Source organism: Oppia nitens, unplaced genomic scaffold, assembly GCF_028296485.1.
Source record: "Oppia nitens isolate AA-2021 unplaced genomic scaffold, nextdenovo-longstitch-racon4-pilon3 scaffold1_pilon_pilon_pilon, whole genome shotgun sequence".
Lineage (NCBI taxonomy): Eukaryota > Metazoa > Arthropoda > Arachnida > Sarcoptiformes > Oppiidae > Oppia > Oppia nitens.
Window position 1 is genome coordinate 1,698,978 of NW_026533199.1, and position 23,837 is coordinate 1,722,814.

Genomic DNA, 23,837 nt, shown 5'->3' on the forward strand with positions numbered 1-23,837 from the left:
CACCTCTACTGTATATTAATAAATGTATTGCTGTTTACAGTATTTATTGCTGTATTATATACTGTATATTCAGTACAGTATTTGCAACCATTGAATAACAAGTATTTAATAATAAAATACTAAATAAAATAAAAAAAAACAGCAAATAATAAGTGAAACCATAATTCAAAAAACGATTTAACAAAACATTATGTTATGTCTTAAGACTTGAATTGGCGGACAATTATTGTGTATAAAATATTTTTTGATTGACAACTACTGACTACTTAAACAACAATTAAAAATAGTTTATTATAAAAATCAATTCAATTCAATACTTCAATCATTTCATTTGATATCATATATGATATATTTTTCTTCGTTGATGCCATTAGATTAGATCCATTATCATCACTACTATCACTATTACCGTTAAAGATATGCCACACGACTGTATTAACCAAATCGATGACAAGCTATTCCTCGGCAGTCTGGAGGCGGCAACCAATCGGACATTGTTGCAACTGTACGAAATCAAATTGGTGATCACTGTTATGGACCGATCAGTTAAAAGTGGTGACACCGACAACGAGATCTGCTACTATCATATCAATGCCAAAGACTGCAAGACTACCCAACTGTTGGATCGTTTCGAAGAAACCTATCAGTTGATTGCCGACACACACGGCATGGATCGCGGCGTTTTGGTACACTGTAGGGCCGGTATCTCTCGCAGTGCAACACTGGTCACTGCTTTTCTCATGAAACGCTACCGTTTGCCCTATTCGGAGGCCATTCGAGTGGTCCGTTCGAAGAGGCCGTCGGTCAACCCGAACGCCGGTTTCGTTACACAACTGCAACTCTACGAACGTATGAACGACTTTTCGTTGGACGCAAATCGGCCACAATTTCGCCAATATCTGTTGAAAATGTATACACCGTTAGGTATTTACAATTATCTCGAACGTCGAGCACAAGTAGAACGGGTGGCCACTGTGTCGGCGGCGGCAACGGGTCCCTACTATCTATGCAAATATTGTTCGTACAGACTGTACAATGAGATTCATGTTATCCAAAACGATACGCCAAAGACCATCGACAACAACAACGACGACGACAAGTCAAATGTATGTCAAAGTAATGGCTGTTCTGATGTGTTCATTGAGCCGCAAGACTGGATGATTTCGGCTAACAATTATAAGAAATGGTCGGCCAGTCCGTCGATGTACGGCCGGTGCAGTCCAGCGGGCGTTCATCAAGTCGTTTGTCCCAAATGTAGTCAAACAATTGGTTCATACAATCCGATTAGCTATCGATGCAATTGTTGCAAACATTTTAATCTCAGATGTCTTGAGTTCAAAATCGACAACAATTTGGTGGTCAAGAAGACTGACTGAAGATCTGATCTCATCATCAAATAATTATCGCCAAAAAAAATACAAAAATTAAATTCTCAAACAAACAAAATATTAATAATTTAATCACAAATTTTCTTCTTTTTTTGTCAAAAAAAAACTATTGAAATAATATGTTATTTAAATCCTATTATAATTATTGCAAATAAATATTATATATTTTGAAGTTTATATAACATATATATAATTACCCGTTTTTTACCGATAATTATATTGTTATTGAGCGGCGCACAGCTCTAGTCAATGTGGAAAACATTTGCAATAACATAAAATCTCTGGAAATTTCCATTAGAAAAAAAACAAGTTAGAACTTTCCCCGGGGAAAGTTTGGGAACATTTTTTCCCATTGACTCGACACGTGATTTTGGAATTTAAGGTCAAATGAGTGACGCATTCTATAGGCAGAGGGAATATCTAACGGGAATATTGTGTCGATTGATTTGGATTGAGTCGAACCCTTCAATGACTTCAATGTTTTTTTTTTCGTCTTCAATAATATTATGTGTTATTTGTGTTATGTTTTGATCTATGATTTCAATGACTATTATATATATAAATAAAAATGTTTTGCCATTCAATGAGTGACTGATTTTAGAGGGAAAACAACTAATCAATCAATTGATGGATAAATTAACTGACAGTTCATCGACGGCTAACACGAAGAAGTGTACGTCAACTGATGTCAACAGTGATGGTAACGATAGTCGAGGATTTGAAATTAATTTGACTGAAATTCAACGAGATTTACGACGACTGCAAGTGACCAACGACTCGGATCAGGTCAGCCACGATGCGGTGGTGGCCAACATCGGTGGTAATAAACATGACTCTTCTTCCATCAATTCTCATCACAACAACAATAGTTGTAATTATTTTACACTGAAATCGACTCCGTATTCACCGAAACTCAGGTATTGTATCGAAATATTTGTGTCACATATGATATAATCACTGGAAAAGAGTTGGTCTGAAAAGAAAAATGTTTACCACTTCTCTTAGTTGTCACGAAAGGAGACAATCGTTTAGTGCTGTACGTCGTCTTCATAGGTCTCATCCGCCGCCGTCAGCTCAGCCATCGACGTCGTCGTCGTCATCGCTGAAAATGGGAACAGATTCTCAAAAACAACAGTCTTCCGATGTCAACGAAAATACAATTGTCAGCAAAGAAGTCGATAATACAATTGTCAGCACTTCTACTACTGAGACACCAATTTATTGTGATTTCAAAGATTTGGCCATCAATTCAGTTAAAGATTCGGACAGCAATGACAGGTCAGAAAATGACGACAAAATCTTGTATTTTAAAAAACACTTCCGACTCGAGTCTTCGGCTACTGAATGGCGCGAAAAAACTACTACTACTATCACCGATACTACTACTACTACCGCTAAACCGTCGGTGAATGTCAACAGCTGTGGCGTTGAAAATTGTATTAGACTTAAGCCGAATAAGATTCGTAAGTTGCGATTCAAAGACGACAAGACGTGCGCCCGACAGGCCTTATGCGACTCGAGTCTCGGTCCGACTGGTTATCCATCGGGCGATGAATCAGTTGAAGAGTTGGCCGCCTATTTCGATGACACACTGTATTTGCCGCGAAAGATGTCGTTTATGGCTCGATCTATATATTCATAAAAACGATTATTTTCTCTGTTTTTTTCTTCTCTCTCTTTCTTAATTTTTTGCTATTAATAACACATAATACAGCTATAAATATATATATAATATTAATATAACTAATAATTGTCGTGAATTTTTCTATAAATATATATATATACAGTATATATATATATAATTTATATTTAAAAAAAAACAAAAAGATTACTAACAATCGTTAACATGTTTTTTCTCTCACATTTCGTATATTAAAACTATATAAATATATATATAAATATAAAATATTGTAAAAATTTAATGATTAGTAATATATATATATTAATATTATTATATTTGGTTTTTTGTTGAATTCATTTTAATTGATTTTAAACAACGACTTAAAAGATATTAAAATAATGAATTCATAAGACCAGATGAAAAGAGAGTCAATAAATGAAAATTGTTTAAAATTTTATCTCATTTTAATGGATTTTTTTGTTTGATAAGAATTTTTAAAAATATTTCAAATATTATATATATATAAGTATATTCTATATAAAAATTTATATATAGAATATTAATCGAAAAAAATTGTTGCTGAAAAAATTTATTAATAATTAATTAGTTATTATCATTATTTTTTTTTTAATTATTTATTTTCACTACTACTGGTTTGTTGACTCAATTTTTGCATTTTTTGACAACTGACTGACTGACTGTTTGCCGAATCGGTAAACAATTTTCGAGTTTCAGACAATAACTCACAGACTATATCTTCATCATCCTATTGAATGAAAAGATCAAAATAATAATTTAAGAAAATATTTTCAATCATTTGTGATACTAATAATAATTTGTTTTTTTCAAAATATAAATACCTTATTAACGAATCCATAAAATATCAATTCTTGAGCTAACGATGACGGATCCAATTCACATGAATCCAGTTTTGTTGTCAACTTTCTGTTGATTTTGTCATCAAATATTATATGAAGAGATATCACAAGTTGTTTAATATCACTTGGCTCTTGGCTATTATTATTTGGCTCAAGAGTTGAATTAATGGATTGAATACGACGTGTCTCTTCGTCGAATGGATTGTCTGGAGAGTTAAGCTGTTTGGATGACTCGCCGGACACCTCCGGTGACATTGTTCGCTGACGAGATATCAATGGAAGACGTGTTGTCGTCAAGATTGCTGTCAACGGATAGGATCCGTTTCTGACTTCTTCGATATATTTTTCAAACTCTAGTTTTGTTGAATCACTTTTCATTGAAACTGATGGCCGGCCATCCGGATGGCATATCTCAGCCAATACCCTGTCGTTGTTTTGTAGACATAGAACACGATTGATAGCCTCCTCGGTATAGAGTTCCGGCTGATACGATGGATTCTTCGCTATTACATGGGCTGCGAACAGACGAAGAGTTGGCACTTCAAAAATGATTGGATGAAACAACAACTCTCTTGCTGTCGGTCTTTCTTTTGGATTCTTATGTAGACATCGTGTTATGAAATCCTTTTGCAACGGATTTTCCAGACTTTCGATGGTATTGTTGATAACATCGTCGGTAATGAGACTGTTAGTCGTCGTCGTCGGCGCCGCCGTCTCACCGTTAGTCGCAATCTCGAGGGCCGCCATTTCTAAGGCACACATTCCGAATGAATAGATATCGACTGGCGGTCCGATTACCGAATTGTTTGAGTCGGTAATACTACCGATTTCCGGTGCTATAAAATGCAGATTAGCTTTCGAGTCTCCGCGTACTGTCTTTACGTGCTTATGGATGGCGTCGGGAGCGACGGCTCCAATCTTAATAAGACCGTTATAACTGATGAATATTGTATCGCAGTTTAAGTTCGCGTGGATTATGGGTGGCTGTGAACTGTGCAGATAACATAGCGCTGACAGTGTCTGAGTGCACCACCGCTTCCAGGCCTAAGACAACACCAGATTAATCAAACAAATCTCATTAGTGGTGACAACTAAATAAATTTATTATTAAAAAAAAAGACATACACTGAGAGCCATTCGGATTAAGTTTTTTTTCGTTTTGCGAAGAAACTGTTTAAGTGATCCACACGACATATATTCAGTAATGAATATAACTCTTGGCTTTTCGATGTCTTTTTCTACCCAATACTTGTGTAGCTTAACAATGTTCGGGTGCTCTAATTGGACCAATCGGTCGAAAACTTCGTTAATGGTTTCTTCTTTTGTCTTGAATATCTTGCGTTCGGAAAAGCGAACCTCATTCCAGACCACTTCGACGCCTTCATCGGTGTCCATCGCCAGATAGGTAGCATCAATGCCGGGTATATCTCGTTGTTCAACCTATCCATCAGTGGATGATAATTAAAAAGAGTAAAAATGATAAATGAATTGGTTCTTCAACAACAACAACAATAACACACAGACATTACACACAAACCTCTTCCTTTCTCTTAAGCCATCGACCGCATGGACTCTCCTCAAGAATCTCGTTCTCTTCCTCCGAGTCGTTGCCCTTCGAGTCGTTATCATTGGCTCTGTTGTCGGCCATTTGGTTTTGGTTTAGTTTATATCTTTAGTTGTCAGACAAACAGACAGAGAGGAAATTGATGTCAATATTATTATTATTATTATTATTAAATGATTGCAATAAATCAGACACAAAAAAAAATTTTAATAAAAAATTGATTTCAATTACAAAATATTGTAAAAACCAATTAACAGTTAATCTCTGCGGACATTATGTTTGCAAAAATATTATCAGTTTTTTTGTTGTTGTAATTATAATAATAATAATTATAATATCATTTAAAATAAATGATAAACAAACAAATTATTATTAATTCAATAGGTTTTATATTATACAGTATATGATTAAAAAATATAAAACACAAATATAAACAATAATAATATCATATAATTATAATAATAATAATAAAATGATAACAAAAAAAAATAAGTGACGACTAAATTATTATATTAAATATAATAATATTATTATTAATAATAATTTGTATATAAATTTTTGATGACAAATAATAATAAAATATTTAATTTATTATTACTTTTTATTATTATTATTATTATTATTAAGAATTACACTATTTATGAGTTTGTTTTGAATACAGTATTGTTTACAACAATAACACTATTATTATTATTTTTGTTATTATTATTATTATTATCAATAATAACCAAACAATTGATTATCATTTGAGACATTAGTCGATTGCGATTACAATGATTGCCGTAATAATAATAATAATGGTTAGCCATTGCATACAATTAGGTTATCATATATATATATGTTATTATATGATATATAGATAATAATAAATTAATATATATATATGTATATTAATTATGTGATTATAAATGTTTTAAACCCCAGCAGATTGTCATCATCATCGGCGGTAACCGTAAGTATTATGCTATTTGTCGATCACAATAAAAAACAGATCACCAGAAAAAACATTTACAACAAAAAGATTTTTTTTTCTCTTAAATTAGTTGACAATATATTATAGTTGTTATTATAATATATATATATATATATATATGTATTAAATACATAAAATTATCAGAAAAACCAGAAAAAAATTAACTTATTTTGTTGTTGTGATTATTATTACTGATATATTGTTGTTGTTGTTTGACTTCAAACCTAAATCCACTGAGAAATATGACATTGAATTTGAAGGCAATGTTTTTTTTACAAGCAATGCATTCACAAACTATACATTTATTTCAATATTAAATATCATATATTGAATACAAACAAACATTTAAAAAAAAAAAATTATTATTATTATAATTGTTAAGTAAACTAAATAACACTTCAAATAACAACGAAAAAAAAAATATTTCACGAAACAAACAAATAAAATAATAATTATTGTATTCAACGATCAAATTAATAGTATATATATAACTTAAATAATATATATATTTAACTCTTTACACGACTTATATTACACTTAATTATTTGTTTTATTTTATTTTTTGATTATAGCATTACTTATATATATATTAATAGTCAAACATTGTGTGTATGTGTGTGTGTGTTATCATTATATTTAACACATAATAACAGTCAAATCGGTGTTTTACGGTATGTAATGTTGTATTGTATGCTTAATATCATATATTTGATAAAATATGATGACAATTGAATAAATGTTTGGACACACAAACCACTTATTATTTAAATATATTATTAATTGATTAAATCATTTTTTGTGAATAGTTTTTATATATATTTTATTATCATTTTTTTATAAATATTATTATTGCTGTGCCCTTTGGCTGATTGTTTGCGTGTATAGTATGTGTATTGAATATTATAGCCAAACACTACCAGTGCTTACTTACAGTCAAATGCAGTCAACGCTCACACATACACACACATAGACATACCGTACGCACAGACACCACATAACACAGACAGACACACACACACACACACACACAACACACATAGTCAATACATACATACAAGACGTGCCCATACATTGACAGCAACTACCAGTGCGCTTAACCTAACTTTTTTTTTATATAAACATTTCATTAATTCAAGAAAAAACAAATTAAAAACCAACAGTTCAATAGTTTAATTTAATACCTCCGAGAGACACACCTCCGCACACATACACATAAATTTAGACTACTGTCCCAAATCATTGGGTAGTTTTTTCTCTCTATCTCTACATTAATTGATGTCAAACTATGACAAACATTTTTGTTTCCTAATTAATAATAAAAATTACATAAATGTTTTTCATCCCCTCCTATCCCCCCACTAAAGGCTTACCATTGATGACAAGTTTGCCCATAAATAAAAAATAGTTAAAATAAGCATGCTCATTTTACTTATATACTGTACCTGTATATACAGTATATACAATAAATGATTATTTTTTTATTATTAATCTAATAATACAATTATTGTTTTTAAACTAATAACATAATAAACAGTATATTAATTAATTAATATATAGTATATATACTGTATATAAAATATGACTACAATTATAGACAACAATATATCAAAAATGTTTTTTTTTGTCATTAAAAAAACTATGGATTTTCAACGATCCGAGACTTTCAGATGATATCAATCATTTTGAATTCAATCGGTTCCCGATCTTTGACAACATGTATATACTTCTTATAGATAGGTATATCATTGTTATCACTATTGTAATACTTGTCCACCCAATGACTTTTCGGGTTCGGGTAAAACTTTTCAATCGAGTAATAGACAGTTCCCGAGACCAGTGCATAAAGACTTTTGTCAACTGGATTCAGTGAAACCTAATAAAGACATTCATTATTATTATTATTATCTATAAAAAATATCTTGTGGTCAATGAAACAAACATTATATCCCGGATGATATTTCAGACGTTTTTGTTTGCCAAGTATTGTCCGCTCCTCAACCCGATCGCCGGGAATACTAATCAATGTTATGTTCTTTAGCCGTCCCTTGTGTTTCTTCTGCGACTGACCGGGACTTTTGCAGATCAATCGTTTGCCTATAAATAATAATAATTGTCACCCAAATTAGATCCAAAACAAACAAACAATAATATACAATAAAACTTACCGAAAGTGACCAATTGGTTCAATTTTAACAGATCACCGCCCGATAAGATACCGCCGATAAAGTTCATTGCTGTTCAGACACACTGAATTGGACAGTTATGTCGAGGACAGGGATTTAATTAAGTGCACAAATAAATAGCTTATTGTTGTCTTATAATAGCAATCATTGATCACTAAAACAAATGTTTTTCAAATTTTTTATTTATTATTATTTATTCAAAACAATTATTTTGTTTTTTTTAAAATTATATTCAATGCACCAAATCGTTCGTATATAACGTTACGACAAAAAAAATGTTTTATATATTATATTCATTGAGTGAGTCATTCAATTGGGACACTAAATGCCGGTTTTCATACACAACACGTGTGACTAATAATATATAATGAAAAAAAATAAAGTCAACTACAGAGTCAACTCTATACGCTAGAGTTCAATCCACACCTATAGTGGGCCATCGTAACCATTCAAATACAACGTTATACCGTTAAGCTGAGTGTTAGCCATACATTTAGGTGTAATTCACTTAATATTATTTATTACTATTAATAGGGGTTTCAAAAAATACATATATTTATTATTAGTATGAATTGACACACGTATGTGACGATGGATGGCATCGATGTGTTTGTGTTGAGGTTTTTTTTCTCATTGGTTTTAGTGTTGACTTTAATGTATTAAAACAATAAAATGATTGAATGTATTGAAACACTTCACACATAAACTGATTGATTGATTGATTGTCTTGTCATTTGATTTTTGATTTTCATCTGAAGAAAAACTGATATTTATTTATTACAAGAAGCGATGGGTGTTTACATGTCGACACCAAACACGGAGATCGAGTCGGAAGACGGCCAGACAGCCCGTGTGGTGTTCGGCGCCGCCTCAATGCAGGGCTGGAGGATTGGTCAAGAGGTCGGTGATAGTCACCAACCAATTGTTACTCAAATTGATTTATTTATTTTTTTTTGTTTTTTTTCAAAAAGGACGCTCACATTGCCATCGCCGACTACGACGATAATACATCGCTGTTTGCCGTATTTGACGGTCACGGCGGACCAGAAGTGGCCAAATACTGTGCACACCATTTGCCGACATTCATAAAATCATTGAACTTATATCAGACAAATAAATTGAACGACTGTCTGGTGGAAGCCTTTCTTGAATTTGATAAAACACTGGTCAAACCGGAAGTGTTTAACGAATTGAAGATATTGTCCGGTACTCAGGAAGATGAACGCAACAGTGATAGTGACGACGATTTTAATGAAGCCATTCTTTTGCGAGAAGAGGCCGACCTACCGATTACCGAAGTGATGGCCAGATATAGTCATAATGTGATTGCCGGTAATGAGATGTCGACAAAATCCGATGATAACGAATGCAGTGGCAGTGGTCTGACTAGTAGTTCGACGTCGTCGTCATCATCGTCTAAGTTAAGACTGTCTGTGCCGTCGCATCTGAGAAACGAAGTGTACGGCAAAGACAATAAACCTATTTCGCCATTTCTTAAAGCAAAGCGAAGCTCATTGACTGAGGAATCATTAAACAACCATTTAAGGGATGAGTTAGACCCTGATCTGCAAGTGTGTAGTAGTTCATCGTCCACTACTACTACTACTCCATCAGCTATTGTAAAAAGTGATGACAACAACTCAGCAGAAGAAGAAAAGACCATATCATCAACTGAGTCAATGGTATGCACTGCCGATGATAATGAAGCGAAAGCGACAACAACAACGATAACAAAAGAGCCCAAAGACATCAGTGAAAACATGAAATCATCGAACGGAGAGATAGCGCACAACAAAAACGGTGATTCTGTGGTCAATTCAACAGATTCTGCCATCGATGATGGTAACAATGGAATCGATTCCAGTGATGACAAGTTGAAAAACAAATCATCTGAAATTGATGGCAAAGATGAAGTTGTCAGTGATAGCAACAATTGTGACGTCAAGAGTACATCTGATGAGCCGTCGACGACGCCTTATAAAGGAAAAGGTAAACATAAGAAAGAATCGCCAAAACCGATGGAAATTACTACTAAAGATGACGAAGATTCCAGTAAAAAGTCTGATAAACATATTTACGAGTATTTTGTGAAAGACATGGATGAATCAGATAATGTTGAAGAAGATAGTGACGATGAAGACGACACGTTTATGGGAAAAGACGAGTCATCTGATGATGAAGAAGAAGAGGAGGAGGAGGGAGAAGATGAAGAGACATCCGAAGAGGAGGAGGAAGACGAGGTTGAAGGAGTGGAACCTCATACAGTTAGCTACGAAAAGCCCGGTTACGACAGCGGGTGTACAGCTGTTGTCGCACTGTTACGCGGGAATCAACTATTGGTGGCCAATGCAGGCGATTCGCGGGCCGTTGTCTCCCGAAACGGTACGGCCATCGAAATGTCTATAGATCACAAACCAGAAGACGATCTGGAAAGGGATCGCGTGGAGAAGGCCGGCGGTAAAGTGACACAAGACGGCCGCGTCAATGGCGGACTAAACTTGTCGCGTGCCATCGGAGACCATTCCTATAAAAATAATACTAGACTAACGGATAGGGAACAAATGATTACCGCATTGCCGGACATTAAGACACTAGATCTCGACCAAAGCGACGAGTTTATGGTCATTGCCTGCGATGGCATTTGGTATCTATTATTATTCCATAATATATATTATTTATTTAAATGTTTGATTTATTTAATAATTATTTGATTTGTTTCCTAATCTAGGAATTCAATGACATCTCAACAAGTGGTAGAGTTTGTCAGACACCGTATCAACAAAGTGGACAAATTGTCCAAAATATGTGATGAAGTAAGTTATCGATAATTGAACTGTTTTTTTGTTTGTAACATTCATCGAGACATCCAAATGATACTTACCGTACATTTTTATTCTTTAATTTCCAATCAGCTATTCAGGACATGTCTGGCCCCTAACACACACGGAGACGGCACCGGTTGTGACAATATGACTGCCGTTATCGTCAAATTTGTCGGTCAAGTGTCCAAACGAAAGTTGGACGACGATGAAAATGAAGTAAACAATCATAAAGTAGATGTCGATAGTGTGGTTAAAAGCGATGAGCCTTCGGCTAAACGAGTCAAGACTACTAGCGAATGTTTGACCGCCGATTCATCGATGGACGACAAACGGGTATTATCGGACACAGTCGCTGCCACTAATACCGACGACACTACCAGTGCTTGAGATGATATTTGCCCAAAAAAAAGATAATCAATCATTGGTTCAATTGGTAGTTTGGTCTTAACGACAACTAAAACAATTTTCAACTATTTTATATTTTCTACATAATTGCAAAAATAAAAAAAAATTCAATCATTTTTTCTTATCATAAACAAAAAACAAAACAAAATTATCATTGTCAACAACAAACAAACAAACAAATTAATTATATGTTTTTTCTCTCAATTGAAACTTATTTAATGATATTTATAGTGATTTCATACATTTTTTTCTGGAAAAAATACAAATTGTATTATATTTGAAATGCATTGCAATGTTTTTTTTAGGGAAACGCTTTGCTAATGAATAAAATCATTGAAAGAATTTATAATAATGAAAAAAAAATATTTAAAAAATATATATAATTAAAATGTAATGAAAAACAAAATAATAAAACAAAAAGTTTGACAATATTATAAATAGTATATAAAAAATATATATAATTTGATGATATATTCAATCAATATATTGATCCAATTGTTGCTGTTTTCTCAGGTCTTCCATCATTAAGATGTGATCGCTTTCCATCATTTGTCTAACTTCTGACAATTGACTCAAAACTCTTTTACGAAATTCAATATCTAAAACAAAACAACAAAAATTATTTTTAAAAATTAAATTATAGGAATAATAATTATTAAAAAAAATTGTAAAATCATTTTTTGCGAGTAATTTATAAGATTTTACTCACAATTACTATTAAAATTATCGACAATTATTACCGGTACTGTTCCAACACTATCGGTATAATTCAATGAAATTAGGGCTTACAATGAATACAAACAAACTATACCTTTGTTTTGTTTATCATATTTATGATTATCAGGAGAAACGGCGACGTCTTCTTCTTCCTCTTCTTCGTCATCATCATCGTAATCATCATCGGATTCATTGTATAATTCAGCAGATGTTGGTGTGCCGTCTAATTTTTGATGACCAATAGATTTGGCGGTCAACTTATGTTTCGATGTCGTCTCCGGTCGTCGCCTTGTGCTAGACATGACGGACGCTAAAGATCGGGAAACATTGGATTTGTTGTTGTTGTTGGACACCGTTTGTTGTTGTTGTCTACTCCTGGAATGCTTTTTCGGTGACTGAGATCTATGATACGGATGTCCATCTTTTATATGCATATAAGTAGGACTTCTTATCATCGATAGTGGCGACGCTGGTATTCGTCGATAAGGAGACATCGATGATTGCAGTTTATCCGAGTTGTCGCTGAGCCTCGAATCCCGTTCTTGTTGTTGTTTATCTCGAAAAGCCCTCTGTTCGGCCTGAAATTCGGCCAACAGTTTCTGTCTTTGGGCATCGATTTTCTGTTCCATATCTTTGTCTTCATCTAGAATTCGTTGTTTTTCCTGTTCTTTGAGTTTCTTATTTTCTTCGCACTGTTTGCGCAACTCTTCCCTGTATTTCATTGCCTTTAATCGCGACGAATGTGTGGCCAACAGTCGACTTCTCGGTGTAATGTATTCGGGATCAAACTTGTTGTTCGAACAGCTCATCGGTACTGAACCAATCATCGGCGGCACACAATATCCTTGTTTGTCCACTTGTATTCTCATCCCATCATCTTCTAAGTTCATATCATTCATTCCCGTTAATTGTCGATATTTTTGTTCATCGATTTTCTTCTCATTCAACAATTCATTGTAATTCACCGATAAATCCAATTTTATGTTTCTTTTCGATCGTTTTATTTCCTTTTCCTTTTCGGCTTTCTGTGTCAAATACAACAATATATATATATATATATATATATCGGTAATAATAATAATAATCAATAGATCACTTCCAGATCTATACCTCTTCCAGAAATTCTTTGTAATCCTGTCGTCGCTCTTCAGCCAACTGTTGGCGTCTTAACTCACTCTTCGCCGCCGATGTTAACCATAAGCCTTTGTCGTCAAACTATTTAAAAAAAAATAAAAATCATAAATAATTTTAATTTTCATACATTTATTAAAACCAATTAAAAAATAAATTCAATAATATTACCATCAAATCAGTTGATTGTTGAGATAGTGGTCTTGGGATCTCTTTTGTTGGTTTGATTTTCTCTTCATTTGTTGTCTCATCAGTTTCTCGAAACTGTCCGACAATTTAATTAATAAAAAAAATAAATTTTTGTTATAAAAATATATACTAATTTATTTTAACAAAAATAATTTATCGACATATATGACACTTAAATATTTTGTCAAATAATTGTCATTTTTCATGCCATCAATACATTGTGTCATTGAAAAACTATATAAACATTTTCATTAAGTTTTTGTCATTTTTTTATATTATAAATTTAAAGGTAAAAACACATCTCCGATAAATAATTTAATTAAATATAAAAATTATATAAAAGATAATTTTGTTATTAATATTTTGTTATTAATCAATTAAATTATAGCAAGTCATGCAATAATAGATATTTTTATTATTTTGTAAATTTCTTTTTATAATAATAATTCAAATAACAAATTGACAATCAATACAACTTTCAAAATACTATAATAATATTTTTCATATATGAAATCGATTTATATATATATATATATATACAGTATATACCTATATATAGTATTGTATAACAAATATAAAAAATAAGAAAAAAAGTAAATCTAACAATATTTGCGCAAATATTAGCAAAACAAACATTAAGTACATTAATATTATTATAAATTAGTTTTTAACAATAATACTATTTATATTATCATTATTAACAAAATTGTTATTAAGAAAATTATATATAAATTTAAAAAAAAATATCTCGCAATAATTTAACCATGGTAAATTAATACTGGTATTTATAGTAACAAAATTATTTATAATTTATTGTATCTGTAACTTCAATTGTAATTATATAATTAAAATATATATAACATAAATGAAAATTGTTTGCTATTTTTAACTTAATGGGATTATATTAGCAATTATTATTATTTTTTATTATTTTATAGTATCCTAAATATGTAAAATATTTTCAAAAATAGTATTTTGATTATAGTTATAAAATACCATTATATATGCAAATTTTGGTTAACTATGGTTTTAAAATAAAATTATAGAAAATAAAATATTATGTTTTACTTAAAAATCTATTATTAAATTGCATATATTTTTAAAAAATATAAATATCATACAATATTTATTTTAATAAATAAATAAATGATGTATTATTAATAACTTTTTTTGTTGTTGATGAAAATTGCGTGCAATTTTATTTATTAATTAAAACTATAGTTTATTATTATTATTATCAAATTTATTATTTATTTTATAATATCCAGTATATGCTATTACATCTATATTAGTAGTGCTAATAATGATTTATATGTAGAGTTATCAGTGGTTAACAATAGGCTAACAATTGGATCAATCAATAGATTTAAAAGTTATATTAAAATTCATATCATTATTGTTGGTTATCTCCCATAATATCATATAACTTACAATAAGTTTATATCCATATAAACTATATAGTTATATACAGTATATGTATATGATATACACTATAATACCTGTGTATATTAATACTGTACAGTGGGTTACCATTGGTAATACAGGTAGTAATAAGTTTGTTGTCAATGTATTTAGTTATTAGCAAAACATAGCAACAAATTGATTGCAATAATAATTTTATACATTATATGTTATATGATATTAATATAAAGTATTTAAACGCATGACTAATACATATGTATATCACATATGATATAGACATCGATCTGGTCATCAATTTTTCATCAATGGTTAATATATACTGTATATCATTATATTTTTTAGATCAAATAATTAGGAGCTTTTAAAAACAATTACCATCACTTGTCGCTGACCATCAGTATGATGATGATGACGATGATGATGACCATCAGTATCGTCATCATCATCATCGGCGGCCAATTGTTCATCTAATGAGTCCAAAAATAGGTGCAAACTTTTGATGGCTTTTCGGCGACTTTTGATTAATAAGTTTTGATTGTCTATGAAATTAATTAATGAACACATTTTGAAACTAACAGTTAAAACAAAACTATTGCACTTTTGTTTGTTGGTTAACAAACTAACATTGGATCAGCTCTTTAGCTCAAATAATTAAAAAACACACAAAAACTCTGTGCAAGTGTTGTCACATTAGTTGTGAAAATAAAAAACAAAAAAAAATTATTTCAATTTTCAAACCGATTTTCATTCAAACCAATGACAGTATCATTCAATTCAATACATTTACATACAGACTGTGTATAACACAATAGCGCCGACTATTAGACACATTAGACATCACTTAATGAAAAAAAAACAATTGATTGCATGTATTGTTGTTGTTGTTGTGGATCAGCTTTTAGGTGATTATTTCAGTGACAAACATAATCATCGTTATCATCAGCGATGGGCAAAAAACAACATCAAAAAGACAAACTCTATCTGACATCAACAGAATGGTCGACCATTTACGGCGGCCGTACGGCCCTACAGAATCTGATGGACGCGACCAGCGATCAACAGTTCCGACGGCTACCACTCGATCACTGTTCACTATCGATGCAACCGTTCAGTCATCCCTATTGTAACCAATCGGGCGTTATCTATGACCTGCAAAACATCGTACCGTTTATCAAGAAGTACGGCATCGATCCGTTTGACGGCCAAAAGATGGACATGAAATCGCTGGTCAAACTGAACTTTCATCTCAACAACGACGGCCAACGACACTGTCCTGTATTGTACAAAGTGTTTACACAGAATTCGCATTTAGTGGCCATCCGGACGACTGGCAATGTCTTCTCGTACGAAGCCGTCCAAGAACTCAATCTGAAGGCCAAACATATGAAAGACTTGGTTAGTGATGAACCGTTTACCAAGAAGGACATCATTACCATTCAGGATCCGAAAGATATCTCCAAATTCAATATCACTAACTTTTATCACATCCGCAATCAGCTATCGCTAGTCGACAGCGATGACGAAGACAAGAAAGACTCGAAACTAAGATTTGTCAACAACGAAACCAAAGCCACACTGAAAGAGTTGAGCGAATTGGAAGAGAAAACAAAGAAAAAATCGGATAAAAACTTGGATAAGAGTAAAGACACGAAAGCGGTGGCCGTAAAGGGCGACAAATTCAATTCGGCCCACTATTCTACCGGTGCTGTGGCCGCATCGTTCACCTCTACAGCAATGGATCCGGTTTGGTCTAAACTAGAGCCGGCCATTCTAACCGACGATGCAATACTCTATCCGAAGATCAAGAAGAAAGGTTACGTACGGTTTGTGACCAATTTTGGTGACTTAAATTTGGAACTCTATTGCGATCAGACACCGAAAACTTGTCATAACTTTCTGAAACTATGCAAATCTGAGTACTATAACGACAACATATTTCATCGATTGATCAAAAATTTTATGATACAATCGGGTGATCCGACTGGCACTGGCAAAGGTGGTCAGTCGGCTTTTGGTCAGCCGTTTGACGATGAAATAAAGCCACAGTTTTCGCACGAAGGACGCGGTGTATTAAGTATGGCCAACTCGGGTCCCAATACTAATAAATCGCAATTTTTCATAACTTTCCGGTCGTGCAAACATTTGGACAAAAAGCATACCATCTTTGGCCGTGTAGTCGGCGGTCTGGAAGTGTTAGATAAAATGGAAAGGACTAAGACTGATGCTAAAGATCGACCCCTCGATGAGATTAAGATTCTAAGAACACCTATATTCGTGGATCCGTTTCAGGAAATTGAAGACCAGATTAGTAAAGAAAGAGAAGAAATGGATGGAGAAGAAAAACGGAACAAAGAGAAGGAGTTGAGGGCTAAGAGTAGGACAACAACTCAAGAGTTGAAGCCTATACGCAAAGGTATCGGTGCTTTCATAGACCTGAGTGTATTGAATGCCCAAACATCGAGTAGTGATACCAATACTACTACTACTACTAATAATAATAATACTAATAATGATTATTATGAGGGCTCAGAACAGCCTAAAAAGAAAAAGCTATCACATGGAGGAACGGTAGGGTTTGGCAACTTTAGTAATTGGTAACCCATGTCTCGATCAGTACATTCAAAAAAAATTATATATTAAAAAATTCATGAAATTCATATCAACTATAAATATATATAAGATATTTTTCTAGGTTTTACCTTAATTATTATTTAATTTTATACAATAATCCAAAAAATAAAGTCAATTCATAATTTCATAATGTTTTTTCTTTTTGGTTCATAATATAGTACTGTATATATATATAAAGTTATATAAATAATATTTGGCACAACCATCACATCATACAATAATGTTACCAATTTTTTTTGGTTAATTATGAAATCCCATTGTATTGTATATTCAGTAAAAATAAAGGCAATAAAAATATGAATAACATTAAAATCATATATTTATATTCTCATTGCATTAATAATAATAATAATAAAAATTTGTGTCTTATTATATATATGTATGGATGGATGTCCTGAGGCTATCCATTTGATTAGTGGGTTCTCTCTATTTCTCTATCCGATGGTGTTTTGCTTGATTAGGTAGGGGCTGTTCTGTGTGTTAAGTACAGTACATCATCACCACCACAACAGATAGGTTCAGAGAGTCTCAGAAAAGTCAATCCTCTTCTAAGAGAGTCTTCAGCTTAAGAGAGAAAGAGAGAGAGAGAGAGAAAAAAGTCGAGTCTTGTTATAAAGCAATTGTTAGTCCAACAAGAATTGGCCGTTCGTTCAACCATTCAGTTTAAGGGGTCAATGAAATGGCAACAAAAAAATTATACAACAATTTTCTTGTTGTTGTTGATGTTGTTGTTGGTGTTGTAGTATTAAAATAATCTGTTGTTGTTGTTTGCAGTCTTGTCTTGTATTTCATGTCTAGTGTGTGTATGTGTGCGCTCACCACTACTTGATCTATCATTTTCTTCTATCATATATAATACAGTGATTTTCATGGACCACAATATTAGTATTATTATTATTATCACACAAAAAACCAGTTGTTATATAATAATGTTTATTATATGAAAATATACTGTAAAATACTATTTTTATTATATAACTTATTTTGTTCACATACCTGTATAATACCTGTACAGTATATACTCTACTATATAGTCCCTGAACTTCAAACTTCATAAAATATAAGTTTTTAATAAATCAGTTATGCATTTGATTTGTAGTGCAATTGTTTTTTGTTGTTGTTGTTGTAGTGCATTACTAGCTTAAGAAAATTTCAATTATTTTTTTTAAGTCTCCGGCAAATAGAGAAAAAAAATTTGTCAAAACTTATTATATTATATATGATATCATAAGTAGCAAAATATGAGCCCAATAGACAAGTTGTTATTTCACTTACAGTATACCTGTATATATAATATATAAATTATATAAGTTATATATAATCACAAAATTGTTGCCACAATTTCTCACTCAAAAAATTATTATTTAAAATTTAGTCGAAAACTTGATTTTTATGATTGCGTGAAATAATTTATATGAAAAATAATTTATGTGATTATGTGACTAATTATTAAACTTTTTTTTTGAAAAAAACTAAATTATGAATCAACTAAATTGATATTTTTAAAATTTTTTTCGGTGACAAATAACAATAATAAAAAATATATATAATTTAAAAAGTTTTGCTTTCAAACTAATCCATGCGTAAAATATGCAAATTTTTTATATTTCCCATTGAATTATCAAAATTTTATTGAAGATTATCCACTAAACTAACTTATAATTGGATATTATTAGTATTAAAATTTATTTGAATATAAATAATTTCTTTATTATATAAAAAAATTTTAAATTGTGATATTAAATAAATTATATTATATTATCAATTTACGGTGGTGCAATATATATATATAGTGTTTAATTATAAATAAATTGTTTTAATAATTAATTAAAATTTAATAATTAGTATTATGAGAGACGACGACTTTGAACTCGCTATTAAGGTATGAATTAATTATTTATTTATTTAATATTAACTTTTTCCTAAAATTTGTGTTAACTAAAAATGTAAATTATTTGTATTACTCTGTTATAAATGTTATTTAAATTAACATTAATCGTTTGTTTTAAATTTTTTATATATATAAAAAACATATTATTCATTTTTTTTAAATATTTTTATTTGTTATGTATTTTTTTTATAAAAAAAGTTTAAAATATTCCTTTTAATTATGATTTCAAATCAACTTAAATAAAATTAGCATAAATAAAAACATTTTAGGATAAGTAATAACTCAAAAAAATTTTTTTTTTGACATTTAAATGTGACGGAAAATCGTAATTTAAATGAAAATAGTTGTCAATCATTTTTGATTTGAAAGATCGACTTTAGTTATAATAATAATAATTATTATTATATTAAGTTTATTGTATATAATTAAACATAAAACAAAAATTATGTATTGATTTTCAATTACCGGTTAATATACAATTTTTTAATCTTTAAAAAAAAGTTTAATCAACTTATATGATGTATTTGAATAACAAGTTTTTTCTTCAAATCAAATTAAATGATTTGTTTATCACTTAAAAAAATTATTTATAACATTAATATAATTAAATGCGAAATATGATTTGTCTCAATTAATTATATACGTACTAATTAGCTACAGTATTAAACATAAAACAAAATACTATTAAATTAAAAAAATATTAATAAATTTAATGATAAGACTATTTATGGTTTAAAAAACAAAATGCGATTACATTTTTTTGAGAGAAAAAAACTTTTAATTAATTAACATAAGCGTTAAAAAATATAGCTATAATTATATTGATTTTTTTGTTGTTGAAAAAACCGATAAATTAGTTATTCAATGCATTTGATAAAAATTATTATCAAAATAAAATATATGACATTTTGATTTTGATTTTTAAAAAAAAACTACTATTACTTCTTTGACTAATCATAGGTTGTCATTGTGGGCAATGGTGTGGTCGGCAAGAGTTCAATGATACAGCGGTTCTGTAGAGGATTGTTCACTAATGAGTACAAGAAGACACTTGGCGTGGATTTTATGGAAAGAAAAATCCGGTATTTATTTGATTTTGTGATTACAATCAATTAATGAATGAAAAAACATTAAATAAGATATTTTTTTAAACAACAAAACAAAATTAAATCTCGGATTTTATTTCTGTAATTTTTTTAAATACCTATTTATAGCGTCAAATCGGATAATATAAGACTAATGCTTTGGGACACAGCGGGTATGTATACTCTTAATAAGTCAAATAGTATTTAATAAGTTATTATTATATAACATAATTATTAAGTTTGTCTTAACTTTATTTTTTTTCATTATTGTTGATGGATTTAACCATCGATTACAGGACAAGAAGAGTTTGATGCCATAACTAAAGCCTATTATCGAGGTATTCAATGACACTTACAATACACAAAACAACAACTTTTATTGCATTTCTCATAATCGCATGACTTAATATCATATATATTATTATTATTATTAATACTTATTATATAACAACCGGATCTACTTCTCATGATTTCAGGTGCCAATGCCTGCGTTATAGTCTTTTCGACAACAGATCGCCAATCGTTTCTGAGTATTGAAAAATGGAAAAAGAAAGTCGAGTACGAATGCGGTGACATACCGATGGCCATTGTCCACAATAAGATCGATTTGTCCCATCAGAGTGTTGTCACCCGCGAGGAAGCCGAGTCGTTGGCCAAACGATATCATTGTAAACTATTCAGGACTTCCGTCAAAGACAATATTAATGTTGAAAATGGTAACAATTATTGTTTTTTGTTTGCTTTAATCTTAACGGATAAGTGTATTGTTTGCCAAACAGAAAAAAACTCATCAATTAATTGGTTCATTATTTTCTTTTCTTTTGTTTTGTTTGTTTGCTTTTCTAAATATTTTAGTATTTCATTTCCTCGCCGAGTCTTATATGGAATCAATCAACGATGACAACAACAGTGTCGATGAAGAACCAGTTTTCAAGTCATTAAACAATACATCCTATTATTCGACGCCTGTATTGTCGTCGCCGCCAAACAACATAATGCCAACACTTCGCGCAAATACATCATCGTTTGGCACAAGTATTGCATAATAAGACATATATATAATGATTATTATTATCTCACATATCATATAATTAAATAAAATTGTTTTTTTTGTGCTGATATCAAACAATTATTAGATTCACTATATCACCAGCGATCGGGACACCACTACATGACTAACTATCGGCAACAACCACAACACCAGCAAAGACAACAACAAAACAACTATAAAATGGGTTACAATTACTTTAATAATACTTCAACCGTCGGCCGTGGTATTGTTGGTGTACCGTCGCAACTATCGTTGAGCAGTAATGCCATACTAAGTCATTATCGATATAAAGGCAAATACGGTGGCGGCGGCGGTATAGGCGGACTACCGGTGCGACCATTACCGACACAAAGATACAGCAATATTATCAACAATAAACACCACAACAATAACAACAATAACAGCTCATCCATTGTCCTACACCACAGACCTCAATCACAGTACGAACAACTGTTGGCCAAACACTCGCTTCATAACAATTATATCTACGGCAGCGGTGGTCGACCCTATCAGACAACGACCAACACATCATCAAACAATTCATTTCTCAAGACGTGTCGTATATTTTAGTTAATAATTTTAATATTCATTTTTTGTCTGTATTTTTAAAGAAACTATTATTAAAATTGTTTTTCAAATAAATCTATTGAATTATTATTACAATATATCAACCAATATATATATATATATATTTATATATAAATTTGCTCTCAATTCATATAACTATCGGTATTATTAATAAATTTATTATTGATATTAATATTATTATACAAGATATACAATTAAATCCTACGGTAAGTGTGGTCTAACAATTGGTAGTTACAGTACGGGTACCCTAATTGCAGACATCTATACAACTAAAAACAAAATCTCGCCGCCTTAATATCCCCGCATAATAATTCCCACTCGGGATTACGGATGAAACGGTCCCCATTGGATGGCATCGCGCGGCGGTTTGACCTTATCGTGAAAGTCGGCCAACGATCTCTCGCCTCTCATCACTTGTTTGAGCCGCTCTTTCGTCATTTCATTGGCTCTCTGGCCCTGCAATTCATGTGAAACAACAAAGATATATCAGTCATCATTATTAATAGACATTAACTGTAAGAATTCGGGTGTCCACAGACACACACACACACACACTATAAGATGACATACCTGTGCGAGACCATAGGTACACTCGAAGAAATCTTTGAGAAAATTCAGACAAACTTTGCGGCCGCGATGGGCGCCGTACGCCTCCAGACACTCGAAAGCGTTCATCTGAAACTCGGCACACCTGGGCTTAGCGTTACCAATCTGACACTGGGCCGACATCAAGTGGCCAAATATATCGGTAACATTGCTCCGGAATATGCCTTCGGGAATACCGTGCAATGGTCTCGAGGCCTCGTGATGTATCGGGTGTTCTGGTTTAACCATGACTGGACTACTGGACACTTGTTAGTACGATAATGTTGTTGTTGTTGTTGATGGTGGTGGTGATGATGATGTTGGCCACTCTATCGGTACCCACAAAAAACAAACTGTTGCCGTAAAACACAATTGATTTGATTTTTATATAATAATAATAATGTTATGATTTGTTTACTAAACAATTATTGCAATGTTTTTATGCCATTCAATGCTTTTTGGACTTTCTATACAATCACACAATAGGTGTCACACTTAACATAAAACTTAACATTAAAAAGTGTAGTTTTTTTTTTAAATATCAAAAAATAATATTTACTATTAAAATACTGTCAAAAATTTTTTTTTTGTGACTATTACATCAACAATAAACTAAACTACTTGTACAGTTTATTATTTAAAAAAAAATATCATAAAAATTATTTTGTTTGAAGCGAAAATTAAAACTAAAATTTTTATAAACATATAATTTT

At 31.2% G+C, this 23,837-nt stretch overlaps 9 protein-coding genes across 9 annotated transcripts; 5 read left to right on the plus strand and 4 right to left on the minus strand.

Annotated features, from left to right (window-relative positions):
• The first annotated feature begins 77 nt into the window (after window positions 1-77).
• On the plus strand, window positions 78-1,433 carry LOC128952231 (dual specificity protein phosphatase 22-like). Its single transcript, XM_054297586.1, has 2 exons — window positions 78-230; window positions 375-1,433. The coding sequence occupies exon 2, from the start codon at window positions 420-422 to the stop codon at window positions 1,374-1,376; it is 957 nt and encodes a 318-aa protein (XP_054153561.1). The 5' UTR covers window positions 78-230; window positions 375-419; the 3' UTR covers window positions 1,377-1,433.
• Window positions 1,434-1,807: 374 nt separating this feature from the next.
• On the plus strand, window positions 1,808-3,099 carry LOC128952232 (serine-rich adhesin for platelets-like). Its single transcript, XM_054297587.1, has 2 exons — window positions 1,808-2,305; window positions 2,394-3,099. Exons 1-2 carry the CDS (start codon window positions 2,016-2,018, stop codon window positions 3,028-3,030), a joined length of 927 nt encoding a protein of 308 aa, XP_054153562.1. The 5' UTR covers window positions 1,808-2,015; the 3' UTR covers window positions 3,031-3,099.
• A 510-nt stretch (window positions 3,100-3,609) lies between these two features.
• On the minus strand, window positions 3,610-5,653 carry LOC128952229 (nuclear receptor-binding protein-like). Its single transcript, XM_054297584.1, has 4 exons — window positions 5,425-5,653; window positions 5,013-5,327; window positions 3,870-4,931; window positions 3,610-3,775 (listed from the first exon to the last, which is right to left on the minus strand). Exons 1-4 carry the CDS (start codon window positions 5,533-5,535, stop codon window positions 3,641-3,643), a joined length of 1,623 nt encoding a protein of 540 aa, XP_054153559.1. The 5' UTR covers window positions 5,536-5,653; the 3' UTR covers window positions 3,610-3,640.
• A 2,430-nt stretch (window positions 5,654-8,083) lies between these two features.
• Window positions 8,084-8,805, minus strand: LOC128952233 (39S ribosomal protein L27, mitochondrial-like). The gene is made up of 3 exons (XM_054297588.1): window positions 8,590-8,805; window positions 8,364-8,518; window positions 8,084-8,297 (listed from the first exon to the last, which is right to left on the minus strand). The coding sequence occupies exons 1-3, from the start codon at window positions 8,654-8,656 to the stop codon at window positions 8,088-8,090; spliced, it is 432 nt and encodes a 143-aa protein (XP_054153563.1). The 5' UTR covers window positions 8,657-8,805; the 3' UTR covers window positions 8,084-8,087.
• A 373-nt stretch (window positions 8,806-9,178) lies between these two features.
• On the plus strand, window positions 9,179-11,939 carry LOC128952226 (probable protein phosphatase CG10417). Its single transcript, XM_054297580.1, has 4 exons — window positions 9,179-9,507; window positions 9,579-11,251; window positions 11,336-11,420; window positions 11,520-11,939. The coding sequence occupies exons 1-4, from the start codon at window positions 9,397-9,399 to the stop codon at window positions 11,814-11,816; spliced, it is 2,166 nt and encodes a 721-aa protein (XP_054153555.1). The 5' UTR covers window positions 9,179-9,396; the 3' UTR covers window positions 11,817-11,939.
• A 337-nt stretch (window positions 11,940-12,276) lies between these two features.
• Window positions 12,277-16,004, minus strand: LOC128952230 (protein starmaker-like). The gene is made up of 5 exons (XM_054297585.1): window positions 15,669-16,004; window positions 13,854-13,946; window positions 13,662-13,766; window positions 12,646-13,576; window positions 12,277-12,433 (listed from the first exon to the last, which is right to left on the minus strand). Exons 1-5 carry the CDS (start codon window positions 15,855-15,857, stop codon window positions 12,309-12,311), a joined length of 1,443 nt encoding a protein of 480 aa, XP_054153560.1. The 5' UTR covers window positions 15,858-16,004; the 3' UTR covers window positions 12,277-12,308.
• A 73-nt stretch (window positions 16,005-16,077) lies between these two features.
• On the plus strand, window positions 16,078-17,935 carry LOC128952228 (RING-type E3 ubiquitin-protein ligase PPIL2-like). The gene has a single exon (XM_054297583.1). The coding sequence runs from the start codon at window positions 16,239-16,241 to the stop codon at window positions 17,889-17,891; it is 1,653 nt and encodes a 550-aa protein (XP_054153558.1). The 5' UTR covers window positions 16,078-16,238; the 3' UTR covers window positions 17,892-17,935.
• A 1,838-nt stretch (window positions 17,936-19,773) lies between these two features.
• On the plus strand, window positions 19,774-22,521 carry LOC128952785 (ras-related protein Rab-23-like). Its single transcript, XM_054298229.1, has 7 exons — window positions 19,774-19,806; window positions 20,776-20,897; window positions 21,030-21,073; window positions 21,197-21,238; window positions 21,377-21,616; window positions 21,756-21,935; window positions 22,037-22,521. The coding sequence occupies exons 1-7, from the start codon at window positions 19,774-19,776 to the stop codon at window positions 22,519-22,521; spliced, it is 1,146 nt and encodes a 381-aa protein (XP_054154204.1).
• Window positions 22,522-22,664: 143 nt separating this feature from the next.
• LOC128952234 (uncharacterized) lies at window positions 22,665-23,578 on the minus strand. Its single transcript, XM_054297589.1, has 2 exons — window positions 23,110-23,578; window positions 22,665-22,995 (listed from the first exon to the last, which is right to left on the minus strand). The coding sequence occupies exons 1-2, from the start codon at window positions 23,371-23,373 to the stop codon at window positions 22,864-22,866; spliced, it is 396 nt and encodes a 131-aa protein (XP_054153564.1). The 5' UTR covers window positions 23,374-23,578; the 3' UTR covers window positions 22,665-22,863.
• Window positions 23,579-23,837: the final 259 nt, after the last annotated feature.

Excerpts from the sequence above, each read along its gene's own strand:
- LOC128952231 (XM_054297586.1), top strand. The coding sequence starts at position 420 with ATGCCACACGACTGTATTAACCAAATCGATGACAAGCTATTCCTCGGC.
- LOC128952232 (XM_054297587.1), top strand. The coding sequence starts at position 2,016 with ATGGATAAATTAACTGACAGTTCATCGACGGCTAACACGAAGAAGTGT. Across the intron at positions 2,306-2,393 it reads CCGTATTCACCGAAACTCAG|TTGTCACGAAAGGAGACAAT; the intron begins GTATTGTATCGA and ends CACTTCTCTTAG.
- LOC128952229 (XM_054297584.1), bottom strand. The coding sequence starts at position 5,535 with ATGGCCGACAACAGAGCCAATGATAACGACTCGAAGGGCAACGACTCG. Across the intron at positions 5,328-5,424 it reads GGCTTAAGAGAAAGGAAGAG|GTTGAACAACGAGATATACC; the intron begins GTTTGTGTGTAA and ends ACTGATGGATAG. Across the intron at positions 4,932-5,012 it reads TAATCCGAATGGCTCTCAGT|GCCTGGAAGCGGTGGTGCAC; the intron begins GTATGTCTTTTT and ends GTGTTGTCTTAG.
- LOC128952233 (XM_054297588.1), bottom strand. The coding sequence starts at position 8,656 with ATGAACTTTATCGGCGGTATCTTATCGGGCGGTGATCTGTTAAAATTG. Across the intron at positions 8,519-8,589 it reads GAACCAATTGGTCACTTTCG|GCAAACGATTGATCTGCAAA; the intron begins GTAAGTTTTATT and ends TATTATTTATAG. Across the intron at positions 8,298-8,363 it reads AATATCATCCGGGATATAAT|GTTTCACTGAATCCAGTTGA; the intron begins GTTTGTTTCATT and ends TGTCTTTATTAG.
- LOC128952226 (XM_054297580.1), top strand. The coding sequence starts at position 9,397 with ATGGGTGTTTACATGTCGACACCAAACACGGAGATCGAGTCGGAAGAC. Across the intron at positions 11,252-11,335 it reads ATTGCCTGCGATGGCATTTG|GAATTCAATGACATCTCAAC; the intron begins GTATCTATTATT and ends TTCCTAATCTAG. Across the intron at positions 11,421-11,519 it reads TGTCCAAAATATGTGATGAA|CTATTCAGGACATGTCTGGC; the intron begins GTAAGTTATCGA and ends ATTTCCAATCAG.
- LOC128952230 (XM_054297585.1), bottom strand. The coding sequence starts at position 15,857 with ATGTGTTCATTAATTAATTTCATAGACAATCAAAACTTATTAATCAAA. Across the intron at positions 13,767-13,853 it reads AACAATCAACTGATTTGATG|TTTGACGACAAAGGCTTATG; the intron begins GTAATATTATTG and ends TTTTTTAAATAG. Across the intron at positions 12,434-12,645 it reads ATATGATAAACAAAACAAAG|ATATTGAATTTCGTAAAAGA; the intron begins GTATAGTTTGTT and ends GTTTTGTTTTAG.
- LOC128952228 (XM_054297583.1), top strand. The coding sequence starts at position 16,239 with ATGGGCAAAAAACAACATCAAAAAGACAAACTCTATCTGACATCAACA.
- LOC128952785 (XM_054298229.1), top strand. The coding sequence starts at position 19,774 with ATGAGAGACGACGACTTTGAACTCGCTATTAAG. Across the intron at positions 19,807-20,775 it reads ACTTTGAACTCGCTATTAAG|GTTGTCATTGTGGGCAATGG; the intron begins GTATGAATTAAT and ends GACTAATCATAG. Across the intron at positions 20,898-21,029 it reads TTTATGGAAAGAAAAATCCG|CGTCAAATCGGATAATATAA; the intron begins GTATTTATTTGA and ends ACCTATTTATAG.
- LOC128952234 (XM_054297589.1), bottom strand. The coding sequence starts at position 23,373 with ATGGTTAAACCAGAACACCCGATACATCACGAGGCCTCGAGACCATTG. Across the intron at positions 22,996-23,109 it reads GTACCTATGGTCTCGCACAG|GGCCAGAGAGCCAATGAAAT; the intron begins GTATGTCATCTT and ends CATGAATTGCAG.